The sequence below is a fragment of the Thalassophryne amazonica genome, chromosome 12 (genome assembly GCF_902500255.1).
Source record: "Thalassophryne amazonica chromosome 12, fThaAma1.1, whole genome shotgun sequence".
Classification (NCBI taxonomy): Eukaryota; Metazoa; Chordata; class Actinopteri; order Batrachoidiformes; family Batrachoididae; genus Thalassophryne; species Thalassophryne amazonica.
The window spans coordinates 16,971,584-16,990,302 of NC_047114.1; the positions used below are offsets into that span (position 1 = coordinate 16,971,584).

Below are 18,719 nucleotides of genomic sequence, written 5' to 3' on the forward strand. Positions count from 1 at the left end.
AGTGAAGATCTTCTAAATTAGTGAGACGCCATTTCCTCTCCAACAACGGGTTATCTGCTTTAAGCTGCGAGTTTGTGAGTTATACCACGGAGTCAGACACTTCTGATTTAAAGCTCTCTTTTTCAGAGGAGCTACAGCATCCAAAGTTGTCTTCAATGAGGATGTAAAACTATTGACGAGATACTCTATCTCACTTACAGAGTTTAGGTAGCTACTCTGCACTGTGTTGGTATATGGCAACAAAAATATAAACGCAACACTTTTGGTTTTGCTCCCATTTTGTATGAGATGAACTCAAAGATCTAAAACTTTTTCCACATATCCAATATCACCATTTCTCTCAAATATTGTTCACAAACCAGTCTAAATCTGTGATAGTGAGCACTTCTCCTTTGCTGAGATAATCCATCCCACCTCACAGATGTGCCACATCAAGATGCTGATTAGACACCATGATTAGTGCACAGGTGTGCCTTAGACTGTCCACAATAAAAGGCCACTCTGAAAGGTGCAGTTTTATCACACAGCACAATGCCATAGATGTTGCAAGATTTGAGGGAGCGTGCAATTGGCATGCTGACAGCAGGAATGTCAACCAGAGCTGTTGCTTGTGTATTGAATGTTCATTTCTCTACCATAAGCCGTCTCCAAAGGCGTTTCAGAGAATTTGTCAGTACATCCAACCAGCCTCACAACCGCAGACCACGTGTAACCACACCAGCCCAGGACCTCCACATTCAGCATGTTCACCTCTAAGATCGTCTGAGACCAGCCACTCGGACAGCTGCTGGAACAATCGGTTTGTATAACCAAAGAATTTCTGCACAAACTGTCAGAAACCGTCTCAGGGAAGCTCATCTGCATGCTCGTCATCCTCATCGGGGTCTCGACCTGACTCCAGTTCGTCGTCGTAACCGACTTGAGTGGGCAAATGCTCACATTCGCTGCCGTTTGGCACGTTGGAGAGGTGTTCTCTTCACGGATGATGCGAAGGAGATGTGTTGCACTGCATGACGCAAATGGTGGTCACACCAGATACTGACTGGTATCCCCCCCCCAATAAAACAAAACTGCACCTTTCATAGTGGCACGCTCCCTCAAATCTTGCAACATCTGTGGCATTGTGCTGTGTGATAAAACTGCACCTTTCAGAGTGGCCTTTTATTGTGGACAGTCTAAGGCACACCTGTGCACTAATCATGGTGTCTAATCAGCATCTTGATATGGCACACCTGTGAGGTGGGATGGATTATCTCAGCAAAGGAGAAGTGCTCACTATCACAGATTTCGACTAGTTTGTGAACAATATTTGAGGGAAATGGTGATATTGTGTATGTGGAAAACGTTTTAGATCTTTGAGTTCATCTGATACAAAATGGGAGCAAAACCAAAAGTGTTGCGTTTATATTTTTGTTGAGTATATTTTATAAACACTACTGAATCTAGAGCCCGTTGATCGCCAGGGGCAACACGCTAGTATGTTTATATCTGTAATATTATTACCATTTCATAGTCAGGGCATGAGTTTCTTGACTTCAGGCTGGAAATGAGTTGAGGTAATGAAGCCATCCTGAAACCACATGAAAAAAAAAAAAAAGAAAAAAAAAAAAAGAAAAAAGAAAATCATACACAGGTACATAGAAACACAGACACATTAAGCATTTGTTTGATGCAGTCATTCCAAGGATCCTCCGAAGAGACCAGATACCATAAACATCCAGTCGTTGCTTTAGGTTACTGGTTAGTATCACAACTATATAGCACTTCAGCAACTTTCAGAGCATGGTTGTGGAGGAACACCCTCAATCCATTTGGATCACCAGCTGTGTCCATGTCTGTAAGTCCTCCAACCAGATTATTTGAAAATTCCTGGCCTGATGTAATCTTAGCCACTGAGCAGGCAGTCATCTGCAAGACTTTAAACAAATCCTCAGGAAAGCCACAACAAGCCTGAGGTCAAAATTCAAAAACTGAGCACTTCTGTAGACCTTCCAGTTCTGCATAATTCTCTGCATTTTTCAATGTGAACATAGTCAATCTCCTGGGCAACACTGCCGATATTGGGGTACTTTCGCATATACCTTATTTGGTCTGAACCAAAACAGTTGGTGTAAAAGCTGCCCCAGACCACGATCCAGACCAAAGGACCAAGATATGGTCCGAACAAAAGAGGTGGCGTCAGTTCGGATCCAACTGAAAGATGGTCAGGTGAGTTTACAGTGCGGCTTGGATATTTGGACAAATTACAGGAAGGTGGCAGGTTATCGTCACCTATTAAAACAGTAGTACTGTAGAAGAAAAGAAGCAGACAATAATTCCATTAATTTGCCTGGTTAACACAAGTTAAGTTGACTGTACGCTGCTGTCAGCCTTTTCTCATTGTTAAAGATAAAACATCCGTTTTGCTGCAAGCTGTAAAAGTTGAAAATATTGTAGTTTTGTCTGCTGTGTGCTCCTGGTAAAAAAATACCACACCACCAATACACATTTTAATCTGAATGCATGAATTCAATGAGAACTTTACCACCCTACAGACCTGAAACAGGAGTTAAAAGCAACACTGCGCTCACTGAGTGGACTTGACCTCTTGAGATTCACTGCAGGCAAATCTCAACAGTGATTGTTATCCAAATGAGCTACAGAATCCATTCAATCCTTTTTCTCTGTTCAACCAGAACTTTTTGTTTGTGTTCAAATTGAACTACACACCAAACAGGCAACAAGCTGAAGTCAGATGCACGCACGTCTACAAGCCAATCCATGTAGTTTTGAAAGATGCAGCCTACAGTGATGATGTCAGGACACAAGTACATCATGAAAATCCCTTTTGTCTGACCGCAACATTGCAGTATGAAGCCAAACTAACCAGACCAAATGTATATAAATATGAACCTTGGTTCAGTACCTGTTCTGGACTTCCATGTGTGAAAACACCCTTGTTCATATCATGTCCAGTGGTGTACCTGTGTTCATTCATTGATCCCCAAGAGGATGAAGGATATGTCACATATATGTCATGTAAAGCACAACCAAGGACTGTCAAGAGAAACCTTTACAGTGATAACTTATGTTGAACAGATCGATCTTGTTTGTTTTACGATAGATACTCTCAACTTCTAATAGTGCAGCAGATAACAGAATATTTACAAAGGAATCCTTCAAACGGTGATGCAAGCACCAAATTTGGCAAAAGTACACCTTAGATATTACTCTTTTGAAAAAACCAACAGGCCACTTGAATTTTCAATAGGGGGTCACATAGGGGTCAATTGAAGAATTACATAGGGTCAAAATATAAAAATTCTCCAGTCATATTGAAAATTATACCACATTATTTGTCTGATTGTAAAGATTCCTAAAAGGTATAGTTTGGACTATCTCTGACTGAATTCTATAGAGTTATGGGGTAAAAACAACAAGAATTGTGACAAAGTTCAGTTTCAGTTTGTACAGGGGTCAAAAGTTAGACTTGCTCCAATTTTGTTCAAAGGTGATGCAAATTATTGGTTGAGTTAATAGGGTTTCAAAAAGGAATAGTTTGCACCATGTATCATGCTTAGTTATCACGTTACGGAGTAACATATATCACGTCATAGAATTCAATGGACGTCAAGATTATTTGATGTTTACTTTAGAGACCAAGCATTCAACAAAGTCAATATTATTCCATTTATTAATCCAAGTAGCTCAATCAACAATTTGCAACATTTTTTACAAAAATTGGAGCAACTTTAACTTTTGACCCCTATACAAACTGAAACTGACCTTGGTCACCATCCTTAAGGTTTTTACCCCATAACATTCAGTCATAGATAGTCCAAACTATACATTTTTGGAATCTTTATGATCAGACAAATAATGTGGTATAGTTTTCAATATGACTGAAGCATTTTTATATTTTAACCCCTGTGTAATTCTTCAATTGACCCCTACATGGCCGCCTATTGAAAATTCAAGTGGCCCATTGTTTTTTTCAAAAGAGCAATGTGAGAATTTGTGCTGGATTTTCTGCTTGTATCACCATGTGAAGTATTGTTTCAGTTATTTGCTGCACTATAAGGCTATACATTGAGTAAACCATACAGTTTTATCTTTTAAAAGAGAAGTGATTTGGTTGAGTAAAAAAATGTTTTGAAGACCACAAAGAGGTCCAGCTGCTGCAGAGTAAACTCATATTTTATCTGGATCAGCAACACCAAACCTGACACTTCAAGGTTCAACACAAGGAATCAAGTCAAGACATACAGAAAATTTTAACACTCCAATGGTTGCAGTGTAGTACTTCTCAATACCCAAAGTTTTAAAACTGAAAGGAAAAAATATACATTTTCACATGATGCGATATTTTGCACAATTCTCCTGAAATACTATACCCAGGATTGTTGGCCCAACGTCCAATGGTCTGTTCTCCATCATCATCCAGTAGATCAGCAAAAGCCGCCTCCAGGTCCTCTAATTGATGTACACGACGATTCACACATTCATCAAGCTCATCCTGGATGGACACAGACACACACCTCCAAAGATGACAGCAAAACAAAAACATATTTCCAAAAAGATTTTTTGGACTGAGAAACATTCCCCTGCTAACTCAGGAAGGTTGACTGTCATTGATCTGGCGTTACTCCTTATTGCTCAATTTGGGTAGTTTTCAATTATTATGTGTTTATTTCAGATAATTGTAACTTTTTTTCACTTAAATACTACCAATTCATTTAAGAGACAAAAGTTTTATTGTATGCAATCTGAAAGTTAAAGCTCTGACCTTGTCAGCGTTCGGGCTGGGTTCTCTGAAGGTGTACAGTTCCTGAAGGATGGTGTATTCCTCCTTAAAACACAGACAATTTAGGATAACTCAAGAAAATATTTAACTGTTACATTGTATTTGTTTGCAATAAGACAAATGCACACGCACATGCTTCACATATACAGCTTAAATGAGACAAATGTTTCATAGACGTTGGCAACGTATGATTTTCATAGTTGGAGTCATATGACTTTTTTTTAATCTGTTTTATATGTTGGCTGGTTTGAGGCATCACACTATAAAACGTGAGCAGTAAACCAATCTAATTGTTTTTACCAAGTTTAAAGCAGCGAGGAAGTGGAACTTGGGCAATCTCTGTAGAGCTTCCTCAGTGTGGGTGGTGTGAGGGCAGGCATCTCCCTGATGAGCACCTTTCGCACCTTCATCTTTGCTCGGAGGCATGAAAGGTTGAAGAGGCCCCCATCACTCTTGGTGTGGAAGAAGATGCCGTGTTCAGACTGTTGGAAGGCGTAGCATAGCAGCAGTGAGAACACACTGAAGAGAGTCGGGGCGAGGAGACACCCCTGCTTCACACTGCTCATGATTGGGAAAGGATCAGAGGATGATCCGTTGTACTGAACAGTGTCACTCATGTTGTCATGGAAGGATGTGAACATCCTCAGGAGCTGGGAGGAGGGGGGGTCCAATCCAGTACAGGAGGGTGAAGAGTCCTTCTCGACTGACGAGTTCGACTGTCTTGGTCAGGTTGCTGAAGGCCATGAACAGGGGTCATCTCTGCTCCCAGCACTTCTGCTGCAACTGCACCAGAACACCATGTCAATAGTTGACTTGGCGGCTCTGATGCTACAACTTACCCCCACTCGTGAACAAGACCCCCGAGATACTTAAGCCCATCCACTTGGGGCAGTAACTCTTCCTTGAACCAGAGGGGACAGTCCACCCCTTTTCGAGAGAGAACTATGGTCTAAAATTTCAAGGTGCTGATTCTCATCCCATTTGTGTGTTATTTTTAAATATCAGTTTTATTTTGGATGTTTACATTATTTTTCTTTGTATACAGAAACAAAATAGTTTCACAAAAAAAAAAAAAAAAAAAACTACCAGGTGCGAAATTATTAGGCCTCCTGATGCTAACAATCAATTGTATCCTTTTATGCCGGATAACAGTTGTTTGCTGTAGTTTTTAAAAAGTCTCAGGTGTGTCTCCTGAGGAATTCCAGTCCATTCTTCTTTGGTGAATTTCTCAAGCTCTGTCAGATTTGATGGTCTTCTGGCAATTCACCCAGCAGATTTTCAGTGGGATTCAAGTCAGCGTTTTGTGCAGGACAACAATGTTCACTTTGGTCTTCTGGAGGCAGTTCTTCACCTGGAATGATGTATGTTTTGGGTTGTTGTCATTTTGGAAGACAGATGATCCAGATCCAGTTTTGCTGCTGACGGCTAGAGGTTTTCTTCCAAAATCTTCACATATCCTTCTTTCTTCATGAATCCTTCCACCTTGATGGTGCACAGCATAATGTTCACACCACCGCGTTTCAATGTGGAGATGGTATTCTTTGGGTTACACGTCTCTCCCTTCTTTCTCCAAACATAAGCAACATCTCCACGGCCAAAAAGCTCTAGTTTCATCTCATCTGACCAGAGGAGCCACTTCCAGTATGCGTAATCTTTCTCCCAGTTGTCCTTAGCATACTTCAGTCTGGCTTGAAGGTGTCTCTTCTGCAGAAGTGGAGTTTTTCTTGGTCTGCAACCTTGCAGTCCAATCCTGTGAAGGGCTCCAGTGATTGTTTCTTTGACACCACAATTCCTGACTTGGCCAAGTCAGAAAATGTTACATTTCATATGAAGGCCAATAATTTTGTCTTCATCTGTACACAAACTAAAAGTGTTTCTTAACTGGAAATATACAGGATAAAACGTACCTGAGTGTATAATTCCTTGAATGGATTCTTACAGGAGAAGAAATCCAGATCAATGTCCAAAATGTAGGGCTCCGTGTCACTTAAACAAGCAAATATTTGCTTTGCAACATAAGCGGGCGATCCTTCCACATCAATGTCCTCATTCTGAGGTGCTGTGACTTTTGTGCTCAGTTTTTCCTCTGTGGTTATGTTGGTGATGCCGCTACCCTCTGCTGGCTGCAGTGTTTCAGCAGTACCGGCGAGCGGCGCAGTGCAGCAGGCTGCTCCAGCTTCTTTAAACAGTGTTCGAGGTCTCTTTGCAAACCTTGTCTCTGTGTTCCCCTCTGTTTTCTTTTCTGAAATAAAGTGTCAGACAGAAGAGCACAAGACAATGAAAGATACAGACACTCTGCTGGGAATGCCACCATATCAGCCTTTGTAGGGTGTTTTTTGCATTCCATGGCTTGTCTGTTCCCTTTTGTCAATTGATGTGTGTCTAGTTGCATTGTTAAAGACCAACTAAATCTTCTGGCAACATTGTATGCTTAACAATATAACACAATGCTAAAATCTGTCATGTCCGTCATGATTAACAAGGTGGGCAAGGCAGTACAATCGCAGACTGTGTTTGGCTCTGCCTAACCCAAACACGGCAGCCTTATCAGCTACCGAAGGTCAAAATGCCATGTTTGTTTTCCTCCAGAAAGATTTCAATGGCCTTGGTGAAGTATCTGGCATCCTTTTTCATCTGCCCTCCCCTACAGTCTATGGTTGTCGCCAAGGCCACTCCAGACTCTACACATGGACAGAGACTGACATGAATCCACCTGAAACCATGTGCACACATTGACGCACGCCTCCCTTATCTCCACCCAACCCCTCCCCACCCTGGGCCTCCGCACTGCCACTCCTTTCCCCTCCGGGAGGCCGCGCAGCACGACCTGCAGCAGCCCGCCCACTCACCATGCTCGGCTGCGTGGTATTTCTGCTGCAGCCTATACTCACCTTGCCTCAATTCAGATGACGGACTGTTTCAAAGTTTAGCGTACATAAACAATCAAATGTAAATGCGCGGTTGTTTTAATTCTGATGTGTGCCACTATTGTCTTCAACTAGCAATAATTGTGGATTAACTGCTGTATTTGTCTGAGGTAACTGGTGTGAAGATAATCTCGTTGCACTTGTGTAATGACATTAAATCATCATTCATTCATTCATTCATTCATTCAAATATCCTCACCTGCATGAGCATCGTCTTCTTTATAATTTACCATTGTTTAATTAATTATTAAGATCCTATTGTCTCCTCAATCAATCATAAAAACGATTTACATTTTGACGGCGTTTGTAGGAGCGTGTGCGTCTGTGTGTACATGATGTTAATTCCTTCCCCTGCACAGTGGTGCCTTAACCGTGGTACAGAGGTTGAGCAGGCATATTAACTCATTGAACACAGACTTATTTCTCTTTTAACAGAGCAGCACTCTGTAACATTCTGCGCTGCAGCCGGCTGTGAGAATTTTATTCGCAGGATATTTCTGGTGGTATGCAAATTCTCAGCCAATCAGAAAGTCAGTACCCACTACATCATTCACACGATTAGCATATGATTAACATACCAATGCACACACGCCGAAACGTGAACAATCATTGGCCACCACTTCAAGTTGTACCAATGCAATGCATGGTGGGTAAAATGTACTGATAAATAAATGTGTCATTCTGCAGATTGCAATACTTTATGCTACTGCTGTGTTAAACAGTGTTACCACAGTTACATTGAAAAAGTAATTCAATTACTGATTACTCCTTGAAAAAGTAACTTAGTTACTTTACAAATTATTCAATTTTAAAAGTAACTAAGTTAGATTACTAGTTACTTTCAGCAGCTGCTGACAACAACCCATTGTCATGATAATGATAACCTGTGTTACCTGTTTTGAAAATAACCCATTTTGCCAACACTCACTTTATAGTCACCCTTTCTTGACTTCACTGAACATAAATACTTGTTTTATAAAAAATAAAATAAAGACATCTTTCATGACCTCATATTTAATTGTTGACAGCACTGTAAAACTTGCAAATTCTAACCTACATTGTTTATAAATGCAATTATTAAATTCTTTCTAACATTTAAACATCTAAACATTTTAGTTCATATTATTATTATTATTATTGTATGTAGTATTAGTAGTAGTAGTAGTAGTAAAAAAGGCTTCAAAACAGGACTTTTAGTCTAGGGTTGTTGTGGGGGGCTGAATCCCTGCCCCGCTCCACGCCCCCTCTGGATTCGCCCCTGCTTTGGTGTTTGAGCACAAAGAATAATGGATGGATAACGTTTATTTCTGCAGAAAACATGACCAGGCTGACAGTTAAGTAGTATCAGTGTTTTTTACATCATGTCGGAAAAAAAATGTTAGTTGTTAAGTTGTTGCGGATCAGCGGTTTTTAGCGAGGAGACACACAGAGCGGCACAGAGTTTTAAATCAAGGGGGAAAAGGCATAAAAACGTCTTTGTAAAGCTCAGTGCAGGTGTGCTGTTGTCACTATACTTTGAGAGACGATGTCTGTTTTTTTTTTAACTCATAGTTGCTGTAGAAAAAAGCTGATGAAAAGTTCGCAGCTCACTGAAAGTGGGTGAAGTAGGCAGCTCAGTTGAACCCAAACCTCCCCCTGCCCACAGGCAAAGTTTAATGCTGCGATCCACCCGCAATGCAAAAATGATAGTAACACACAGTGACTTGGAGAAGTTACTTTAATCTGATTACTGTTGTGGAAAGATTAAAGCGTTAGATTACCCATGACTGAAAAAAGATGTCAGATTAGAGTAACGTGTTGTTCGTAGGTGTTTTTAATATCTAAATTATGAAACAACATGACACCATAAAGTGGTTGGGTTGTATTATATGCAGTGGTGGGCACAAATAACCAAATAACCAAGTACCTTGCGGCCCCAGGCTGATCTGTGAGGGATCTCGGAGCAGGTTGGAGCCCCAGAGGTGCAGTGTGCAGGCCCACCGGTGTGTGGACACACCCTGTCACTCACCAATCCAACCACCTACTGCCTTGTAGGTCGGGTCTTTTTAGGCAAAGGCTAGGAGAGGAAACTCCGAAATTACATCACCTCACTGCCTTGTGAGTAGGTCTTGGGAGACCAAAGGCTAGGCCCACCGCTGAAACTGTGGTTGGCGCCAAGAAGAGCATCCGGCCGCAAAACCCCTTAGCCACAACACTATGCCTGAGTCAAATATCCAACAGAGTACTGTGGAATTTAACAAACACAAATACAATAACGTCTATAAACCCAGAGAATATATTCACGAGAGTTTTAGGCACTAGAGTTTAATGTTGTTGTCCGTGGAGCCTGAACAGAGTGTCTGAAATGCATTTGTCCTGTCGTGAACGTACTAATCCTACCCATAATGCACTGCTCGGCACAGCATGTCCACACTAAAACCTTAAAAATTAGCACATTACTTTAAAACTAAAACATATATCTGTTATTTTCACTTTATAAAACTTCAGACATGACAATAATTTTCAATAACTTGTCCAAAATTAGTTTGGTTAAAATTTGAACCATAAGTTAAAAATGTATGCCTCTGGATGACTTGGGTGATATTGCCAGCATATCAGTATGGTGTTAAAGGAAATGATTTTTCTTTTTTTCTTAAAAAAAAGTTTTTCTTTTGCCTGCAGAGGATAGTGTTCTTCACAGAAGCAGCTGTTTTCTGTTTGCAGAGGGTGGAACCATACATCTGTTAGGAAACTTTTATCAGGTAGGTGCTCAACTGATTTTCAATTTTAGAAATGTTTGCTGCTGTTCAGCTTTGTTTACTACGTTATCGGTCTAAACGTTATCGGACAAAAATTAATCGGAAGATAATTAGTCCGATAATGGTTTTTAAAGTTAGCTAAAAAGATAATCCGATAAAGAAAACGTTATCTTCGATAATTATCTGTTATCTGATTATCGGAACTGTGCCCACCACTGGTATTATGTGCTTCAAAATGCTGAGTTTCATGTTGTTGGAATGTAGTGATGTTGTATTAATAGCTTTTACATATGAGAAACATGTATATAAAACACACAAAACAGTTTCAGAGAGAGCAGCCACTGATGTCATAGTGCAGCTCTACTCTGATTGGCTGTCACCTCCACCACAAAAAAAAAAAAAAAAAAAAAAAAAAAAAAAAAAGGAACACACTGAAACAGAATGTGACATTTGAACGTCTTAAAATTGCTCAAGGTTAGCCACCTTTGGAGTTTGAAGACTCTGGCAGTAACAGGCCTGGACTTATGCTGAGCACAGACAGATGGACGGACGGAGGCAAACTCTTCACAATAGGTGGCTTGCATCGATGTCACGGATTTGCCATGATCCTCTCTGATTTGCTAGTGTCCGCCATCTTTGATGTACAACAAGGCAGTGGCAATCGTTGAGCAAGGCGCAAAATGGGAGTTATATGCACAGTTGTCGGGTGTTCTAACTATTCTGCTGTGCCAGGAGTGGGCAGTGGGCTTTACAGCGAAGATCCACAGTATGCTGTCTTTTGAAGAGGACAAGGAGCTACCGTGTTTGGGTGAGCCGGAGTCCTTGGTGCCACTGTAGCTCGGCAACTGTGGACGAACGCTGTCCCATGGCAGATCAGCCAACAGAGATGCCTTCTTAAACAACGGAGAAACTCCCCAACCCCCCCCCCCCCCAAAAAAAACAAAACAAAACACAGCACTTACTGTAGGCTGGCACTAATTCAGATGCAAAATAGCCATCTCGTTGTCAGTCGGCAGCTTTCAATTACAGATTTGCACAAAAGAGATATTTTCAGAATGTCAACAAAAAACAGCATTTCCACTGAGTGACTGAATGAACCTGCTGGATTTTGTCATCTCATGATAACTATCACTGCAGTGAAGCTTTTGTGAGAACTCTAATTTCCATCAGTCATAGTGAGGGATGAGCAAGTCCCACTTAATACTGGCGCGTGCACACACAGAGCTTGTTCCAGTAGTCCATTTCTCATCAGTGTGTCCTGACCTTTTTAACACGGGGAATGTGTGAGCTGGCAGGGCTTTACATGCGTGTTTATCACTGATGTCTGAGGTAGACTGGGGAAATAGCCTGGGGGAACAGTCATGCCTGGGGACCATTACTGGATATACATCATGACCTGGGTTTGAAGTCCCGAGCTGTTTTTCAAAAGAGCGTAATTCGACCACCACCCCATCTGATACCCAGCTGGAACAATAAGTTGGCCATAGGAGGAGATAGATGCCACTGATAAAGACACTAAAATTTTCCACAATGCGCAGAAGTTTCCACCCAAAGTCCAACATCCTGAGGATCAATGAGCAACATAAAGAGGGAGTGTGAGGATAAGTGAGTGTCAGAGCTGTGATCCAGATTGAGATGAAGAACATCCTTTAAAAGATAGCCCCCGACATCAGCTGCTACAAGAACACCTCAGACAGCTAAAGACAGATAGCAGTAAGGAACAGGAGGAAGTATCATGGAAGACCAAGCCCCTCCAGCAACAAACAGAGGAAATAACTGACATCAAGAAGCCCTGCTAGTCGCTAGAAAAGGCCTGACTAAAGGACAGCGTAGCAACTCAGATCATAGCAGCACGAAAACAGGCCCAGCATATGGCAACAAGATGCAAACTGGAACAGCGTACACCGAAATGCACAACCAAGTGTTGGGAACGGTGTACAGGAACATCTGTGCCACATACGGATTAGAAGTCCCCAGGTCCCGATGGGAGACACAGCTGAAGGTGGTTCAGAATGACAGAATTAGCATTTAAAATTGGTCCAACCAACTGGACACAGTGATGGCCAATAAAGGAAAGAAGACAGCAATATCATTAAAAAAAGTACGAGAAAATGGAGACATTTTAATAATTCACAGTGTTTAATATTTCAGCAGTGACATACAGGTCTCTGGGCCCGTGACCTTGGAACTCGAGAGGTACTTGGGAAGAGCTCGTGGAGTCATGAGGTCACTGGACAGACGTGTTTGGTGGTGCAGATGTCTTCGCAGGTGAATTAAGGTTCAAGCCTTCAGGGTCCTGGTGCTGCCTGTCTTGCTGTAAGGTTGTGAGACTTGGATGCTAACCAGTGACTTAAGATGACAACCTGGATGTCTTTCATACTAAGTGTCTTCGGAGGATCCTTGGGTACTGCTGAAATGACTTTGCATGAAACGAGTGGTTACTAAGACAGACTAGGTTGAGAAGTATCACTTGCACTGTCAACTACAACATTTTGGTCATGTGTTTTTCTGCGCATGATCCAGCCCGCGGGTGCCTGAGTGTTGAGGACCCCCGTAGCTGCAGAAGGCCAGAGGAACACCCACATTTCATCTGACAGCAGCAGACCGATAGTTATTTTAAAATGTGGGAATGAGGCAGTTGTGTGTCTGCGTGGTTGCCATCCAGGACCCAAGGTGGTTCTGTGGTGTTGTGGATGTGGCAAAGCGCAGCATTAGAGCATGCTCTCAGACTTGACTGTGTTTAAAACAATATCTGTTTATAAACTGCTCCTGAAACTAGTATATTGGACTTTTACAGATATCACTTTGGATAATCAAAAATCTGGTGTTTTCACATTCCACCAGTTAAAAAAAAAAAAAAAATCAATCCAAGAATATAAGATAAGTAAAATAGGCCTTTCCTCCTTCTTTAATCTTAGTTTGATCTTCTCCCTGTGATTTATGCTGTTGGTTGTATTTTGTTGGGTTTCTATTGTCTGTAAATTATGTTTTAAATGGTAAAGCACTTTGTCTAAGTTTCTGAATATACTTTTGAAATGAATTCTAGTGATGTACATACGTGTTAGCAACCTGTGGCCTGGTGGAACATGACTGACTTTGACCACTCTCAGTCTGAGAGGTTTACAGTTCTCCAGCTGCTCCTCGGGAACATACAGGCCATCACTGAGAAAGTAGTTGTCTGTACTTGTCACCCTGTTGATGAAAAGGCAAAGCAACAGAAAGGCACATCAATAACAAAAGACAAAGGTGATCAAGGTGTTAACCTCCAAAATGTGAATCAGCTACAATTTGTGAATTATCCGCAAACCGTGAATTGCAAAACCTGAATACTGAAAAAAGTATCTCCCAAAACGTGAACGCAGGTCTCGCAAAACGTAAGTCACAAAACATGAATTTCTTCACAATGTGGTGTATGTGCTTGGCTGAGGAATCATCCAATCCAGCACATGGATCCAGCTGCATTTCAGTCACAGAGAAAAAGAAAAGTGAATCAGTCAGCCAGAAAAACTACACTTAAGGTATAATTCATCAGCATTAAGCAACAGGAAAGCAGAAGAAATACTAAGGTGATCGCAGCCACTAGCCCCAAGCTTCACTAACAGACCCAGACTTTAGATAAAGTTGAGGCCGAGACCCTACTAATAACCCTTACTGATAAAATTAATTTAAAAGGATAGGAAGCATAGTAACATACTACGCCAGTATGCTAGCCATGCAAAAGGGAGAATAATTACACCTTAAGTCTGGGCTTGAAAGTCTCCACCAAATCTGACTGTTTTATTGGTGCAGGGAGATCATTTCACAAAACAGGGGCACGATAAGTGAAAGCTCTGTGGCCTGCAGACTTTTTATTCACCCTGGGGACACAAAGTAGCCCTGTGCCCTGAGAATGCAGAGCCAGAACCGGTACATATGGCTTGACTAGGGCAGCTAAATCGGGAGGTGATAGTCCATAAGTAATTTTATAGGTTATTAGCAGAACCTTAATATCTGACACATAAGCCTAGGTTAAGCGTTAACTGGTCAAATTGATGCCAATCTTTTGCTGGATAAAGAACCGTCATTTTAGTGTTGTCTGAGTTCAAAAGTAGGAAATTGCTAAACATCCAGCTTTTCAATGATGCAAGGCTCACAGGCGAATGACGTCACCCAAAGCCGACAGGTGTGGAAAAACTCACGCATGCGCACGAGGGTTCAAGCATGTCTGACGTAAAAACATATGAATGAAATCCATATAGTTTTTGAAAAAAATAAAAAGGACCTATACTTTATTGACAGCCCTCGTATTATATATATATATATATATATATATATATATATATATATATATATATATATATATATATATATATATATATATATATATATATATATATATATATATACATACATACACATACACACACACACAGTGAGGAAAATAAGTTCTCCCACTTAGAAATCATGGAGGGGTCTGAAATTTTCATCTTAGGTACATGTCCACTGTGAGAGACATAATCTTAAAAAAAAAAAAAAATTGGGAAATCACAATGTATGATTTTTTAATAATACAGATCTTCTCTAGATCAGCCAGGTTACTGGGCTGTCACTGACAAACACGGAGTTTGAGCTCCTGCCAAAGATTTTTTATTGGGTTTAGGTCTGGAGACTGGCTAGGCCACTCCAGAACCTTGATATGCTTCTTAACCCACTCCTTGGTTATCCTGGCTGTGTGCTTCGGGTCATTGTCATGTTGGAAGACCCATCCACGACCCATCTTCAATGCTCTAACTGAGGGAAGGAGGTTGTTCCCCAAAATCTTGCAATACATGCCCCCGGTCATCCTCTCCTTAATACAGTGCAGTCGTCCTGTCCCATGTGCAGAAAAACACTTCCACAGCATGATGCTTCCACCCCCATGCTTCACAGTAGGGACAGTGTTTTTGGGATGGTACTCAGCATTCTTCTTCCTCCAAACACGGCGAGCGGAATTAAGACCAAAAAGTTCTATTTTGGTCTCATCTGACCACATAACTTTCTCCTATGACTCCTCTGGATCATCCAAATGGTCATGGGCAAACTTAAGATGGCCTGGATGTGTGCTGATGTAAGCAGGGGAACCTTCCGTGCCATGCATGATTTTAACCCATGACGTCTTAGTGTATTACCCACAGTAACCCTGGAAACAGTGGTGCCAGCTCTCTTCAGGTCATTGACCAGCTCCTCCCGTGCAGTTCTGGGCTGATTCCTCACCTTTCTTAGGATCATTGATACGCCACGAGGTGGGATCTTGCATGGAGCCCCAGTCCGAGGGAGATTGACAGGAGGCTTCTTCCATTTTCTAATAATTGCTTAATTAATTTTCTAATAATAATAATAATAAGTCTCTCACAGTGGACATGCACCTAAGATGAAAATTTCTCTCTCTCTCTCTCTCTCACACACACACACACGATACACCATGAATGGTATTCATGTTTTGCAACTTACATTTTCCGAGACCTGTGTTCACATTTTAAGAGATATTTTATTCACGGTTTCTCATCTTGGGGTCAACATGCTGCACCAAAGGACACGTTCTTATAGGTTAGGAATCTTTGAAGTAGGACACAGCTTTTTAATTGTGTTTTATTTAGCTATCATTCAGATATGACTAAATCCTTTACTAAGTCTACTGCATCATCATCTATATCCAAAGAGAGCAAACATAAATTAGAGCATGTTTGCATGTGATCTTTTTCATGGGGCTGAAAGTACAGTGAGGAAAATAAGTATTTGAACACCCTGTGATTTTGCAAGTTCTCCCATCTAGAAATCATGGAGGGGTCTGAAATGTTCATCTTAGGTGCATGTCCACTGTGAGAGACATAATCTTAAAAAAAAAAAAAAAAAAAAAAATCTGGAAATCAATGTATGATTTTCAATCATTTATTTGTATGTTACTGCTGCAAATAATTATTTAACAGACCTACCAACCAGCAAGAATTCTGGCTCACACAGACCTGTTAATTTTTCTTTAAGAAGCCCTCTTATTCTGCACTCTTAACCTGTATTAACTGCACCTGTTTGAACTTGTTACCTGTATAAAAGACACCTGTTCACACACTCGATCAATCACACTCCAACTTGTCCACCATAGCCAAGACCAAAGAGCTGTCTAAGGACACCAGGGACAAAACTGTAGACTTGCACAAGGCTGGGATGGACTACAGGACAACAGGCAAGCAGCTTGGTAGAAGACAACAACTGTTATGATTATTTATTAGAAAGTGGAAGAAACACAAGAAGACTGTAAATCTCCCTCGGTCTGGGATTCCACGCAAGATCTCACTTTGTGGGGAAAGGATGATTCTGAGAATGCTCAGAACTACACAGGAGGACCTGGTCAATGACCTGAAGAGAGCTGGGACCACAGTCACAAAGATTACATTAGTAACACATGATGCTGTCATGGTTTAAAATCCTGCAGGGCAGCAAGGTCCCCCTGCTCAAGCTAGCACATGTCCAGGCCCGTTTGAAGTTCACCAGTGACCATATGGATGATCCAGAGGAGGCATGGGAGAAGGCCATGTGGTCAGATGAGACCAGAATAGAGCTTTTTGGAATCAACTCCACTTACCATGTTTAGAGGATGAGAACAACCCCAAGAAAACCACCCCAACCGTGAAGCAGGGGGGTAAAAACATCATACTCTGGGGGTGCTCTTCTGCAAAAGGGACAGGACGACTGCACCATATTGAAGGGAGGATGGATGGGGTCATGTATTGTGAGATTTTGGCAAACAACCTCCTTCCCTCAGTAAGAGCATTGAAGATGGGTCATGGCTGGGTCTTCCAGCATGACAATGACCCCAAACACACAGCCAGGGCAACTAAGGAGGGGCTCCGTAAGAAGCATTTCAAGGTCCTGGAGTGGCCTGGCCAGTGTCCAGACCTGAATTCAATAGAAAGTCTTTGGAGGGAGCTGAAACTCCAAACCTGAAAGATCTACAGAAGATCTGTATGGAGGAGTGGACCAAAATCCCTGCTGCAGTGTGTGAAAACCTGGTGGAAAAACTACAGGAAACGTTTGACCTCTATAATTGCAAACAAAGGCTACTGTACCAAATATTAACATTGATTTTCACAGGTATTGAAATACTTATTTGCAGCAGTAACATACAAATAAATTATTTAAAAAAAAAAAAAATCATACATTGTGATTTCTGGATTTTTTTTTTAGATTATGTCTCTCACAGTGGACATGCACCTAAGATGAAAATTTCAGAACCCTCCCTGATTTCTAAGTGGGAGTACTTGCAAAAATCACAGGGTGTTTACTTATTTTCCTCATTGTAACTGTAATTACGGGAAAATGCTGGGGAATTGTGCAGATCTGTAAGGTCCACACAAGTGCCCAGTTTGTTAATTCTGATCACCAACTTGTGGCCTTCTTAAGGATCCAGATGGCATCTTGCAGTCTCAGACTGATCAGTGCCCAACATTAAATCTGAACATACTTCAAGGTCAGACTGTTTTGTGTTTGTTTTTTAACCGAATAGCGTTGCAGAAATATCTTATCCCGTCCTTAGTGTCCAGCGTGTTGTACCTGATGGTTGTGGTGGATGAGTCTCTGCCGACAGCCATCCTGTGCTCCCCCTCTCTGATCTGCTGGGCCCAGTGTGGATGCAGCCACATGACGCAGGACACATGGCCAGCATACACCATTGGCATTATCCAGTTTTCTATGCTCAACTCACTGAAAAAAGTGAACATTTGTCTTTAGATAAGTGGTGTTAAAATAAAGTACAAGGTTATTAAAGCTGTGGTTTTCCATTAGTTATTGTTTTAATTTAGTTACTTTTTGTGCATAATTCTATGGTCAGATTATATGCCAACTGTGCACGAAGTGTCTGTGTGTTCTGAACCTGCTCATGCAAGGCACATCTGAATGTTCTGTTTTTAAACACAATACTACAGTCTTGGACTTCAGATGTGGATTTAGGTGCAAACGCTTTCTGGTGACAGATGATATACTTTCCTTTTCGCTAAGGCTTATAGTTAGGGCTGGATCAGGTGACCCTGGACCATCCCTTGGTTATGCTGCTTTAGACGTAGACTGTGGGGGGGTTCCCATGATGCACTGTTTCTTTCTCTTTTTGCTCCGTATGCATCACTCTGCATTTAATCATTAGTGATCGATCTCTGCCCCCCTCCACAGCATGTCTTTTTCCTGGTTCTTTCCCTCAGCCCCAACCAGTCTCAGCAGAAGACTGCCCCTCCCTGAGCCTGGTTCTGCTGGAGGTTTCTTCCT

General features: G+C 41.4%; 1 protein-coding gene across 2 annotated transcripts in view; it reads right to left on the minus strand.

Annotated features, from left to right (window-relative positions):
* The window catches only part of c12h5orf22 (chromosome 12 C5orf22 homolog), a 60,476-nt gene that overhangs the window by 11,634 nt on the left and 30,123 nt on the right, over positions 1–18,719 (minus strand). The window contains exons 3-8 of one of the 2 annotated variants that reach the window (XM_034183725.1): positions 18,015–18,164; positions 13,507–13,640; positions 6,691–7,013; positions 4,766–4,828; positions 4,374–4,495; positions 1,504–1,570 (exon numbers count right to left, since the gene is read on the minus strand). In XM_034183725.1, the coding sequence (XP_034039616.1) occupies positions 1,504–1,570; positions 4,374–4,495; positions 4,766–4,828; positions 6,691–7,013; positions 13,507–13,640; positions 18,015–18,164 (859 nt within the window). Of the gene's footprint in view, positions 1–1,503; positions 1,571–4,373; positions 4,496–4,765; positions 4,829–6,690; positions 7,026–13,506; positions 13,641–18,014; positions 18,165–18,719 lie in introns of both variants that reach the window. The other variant, XM_034183724.1, reaches the window with a different exon arrangement.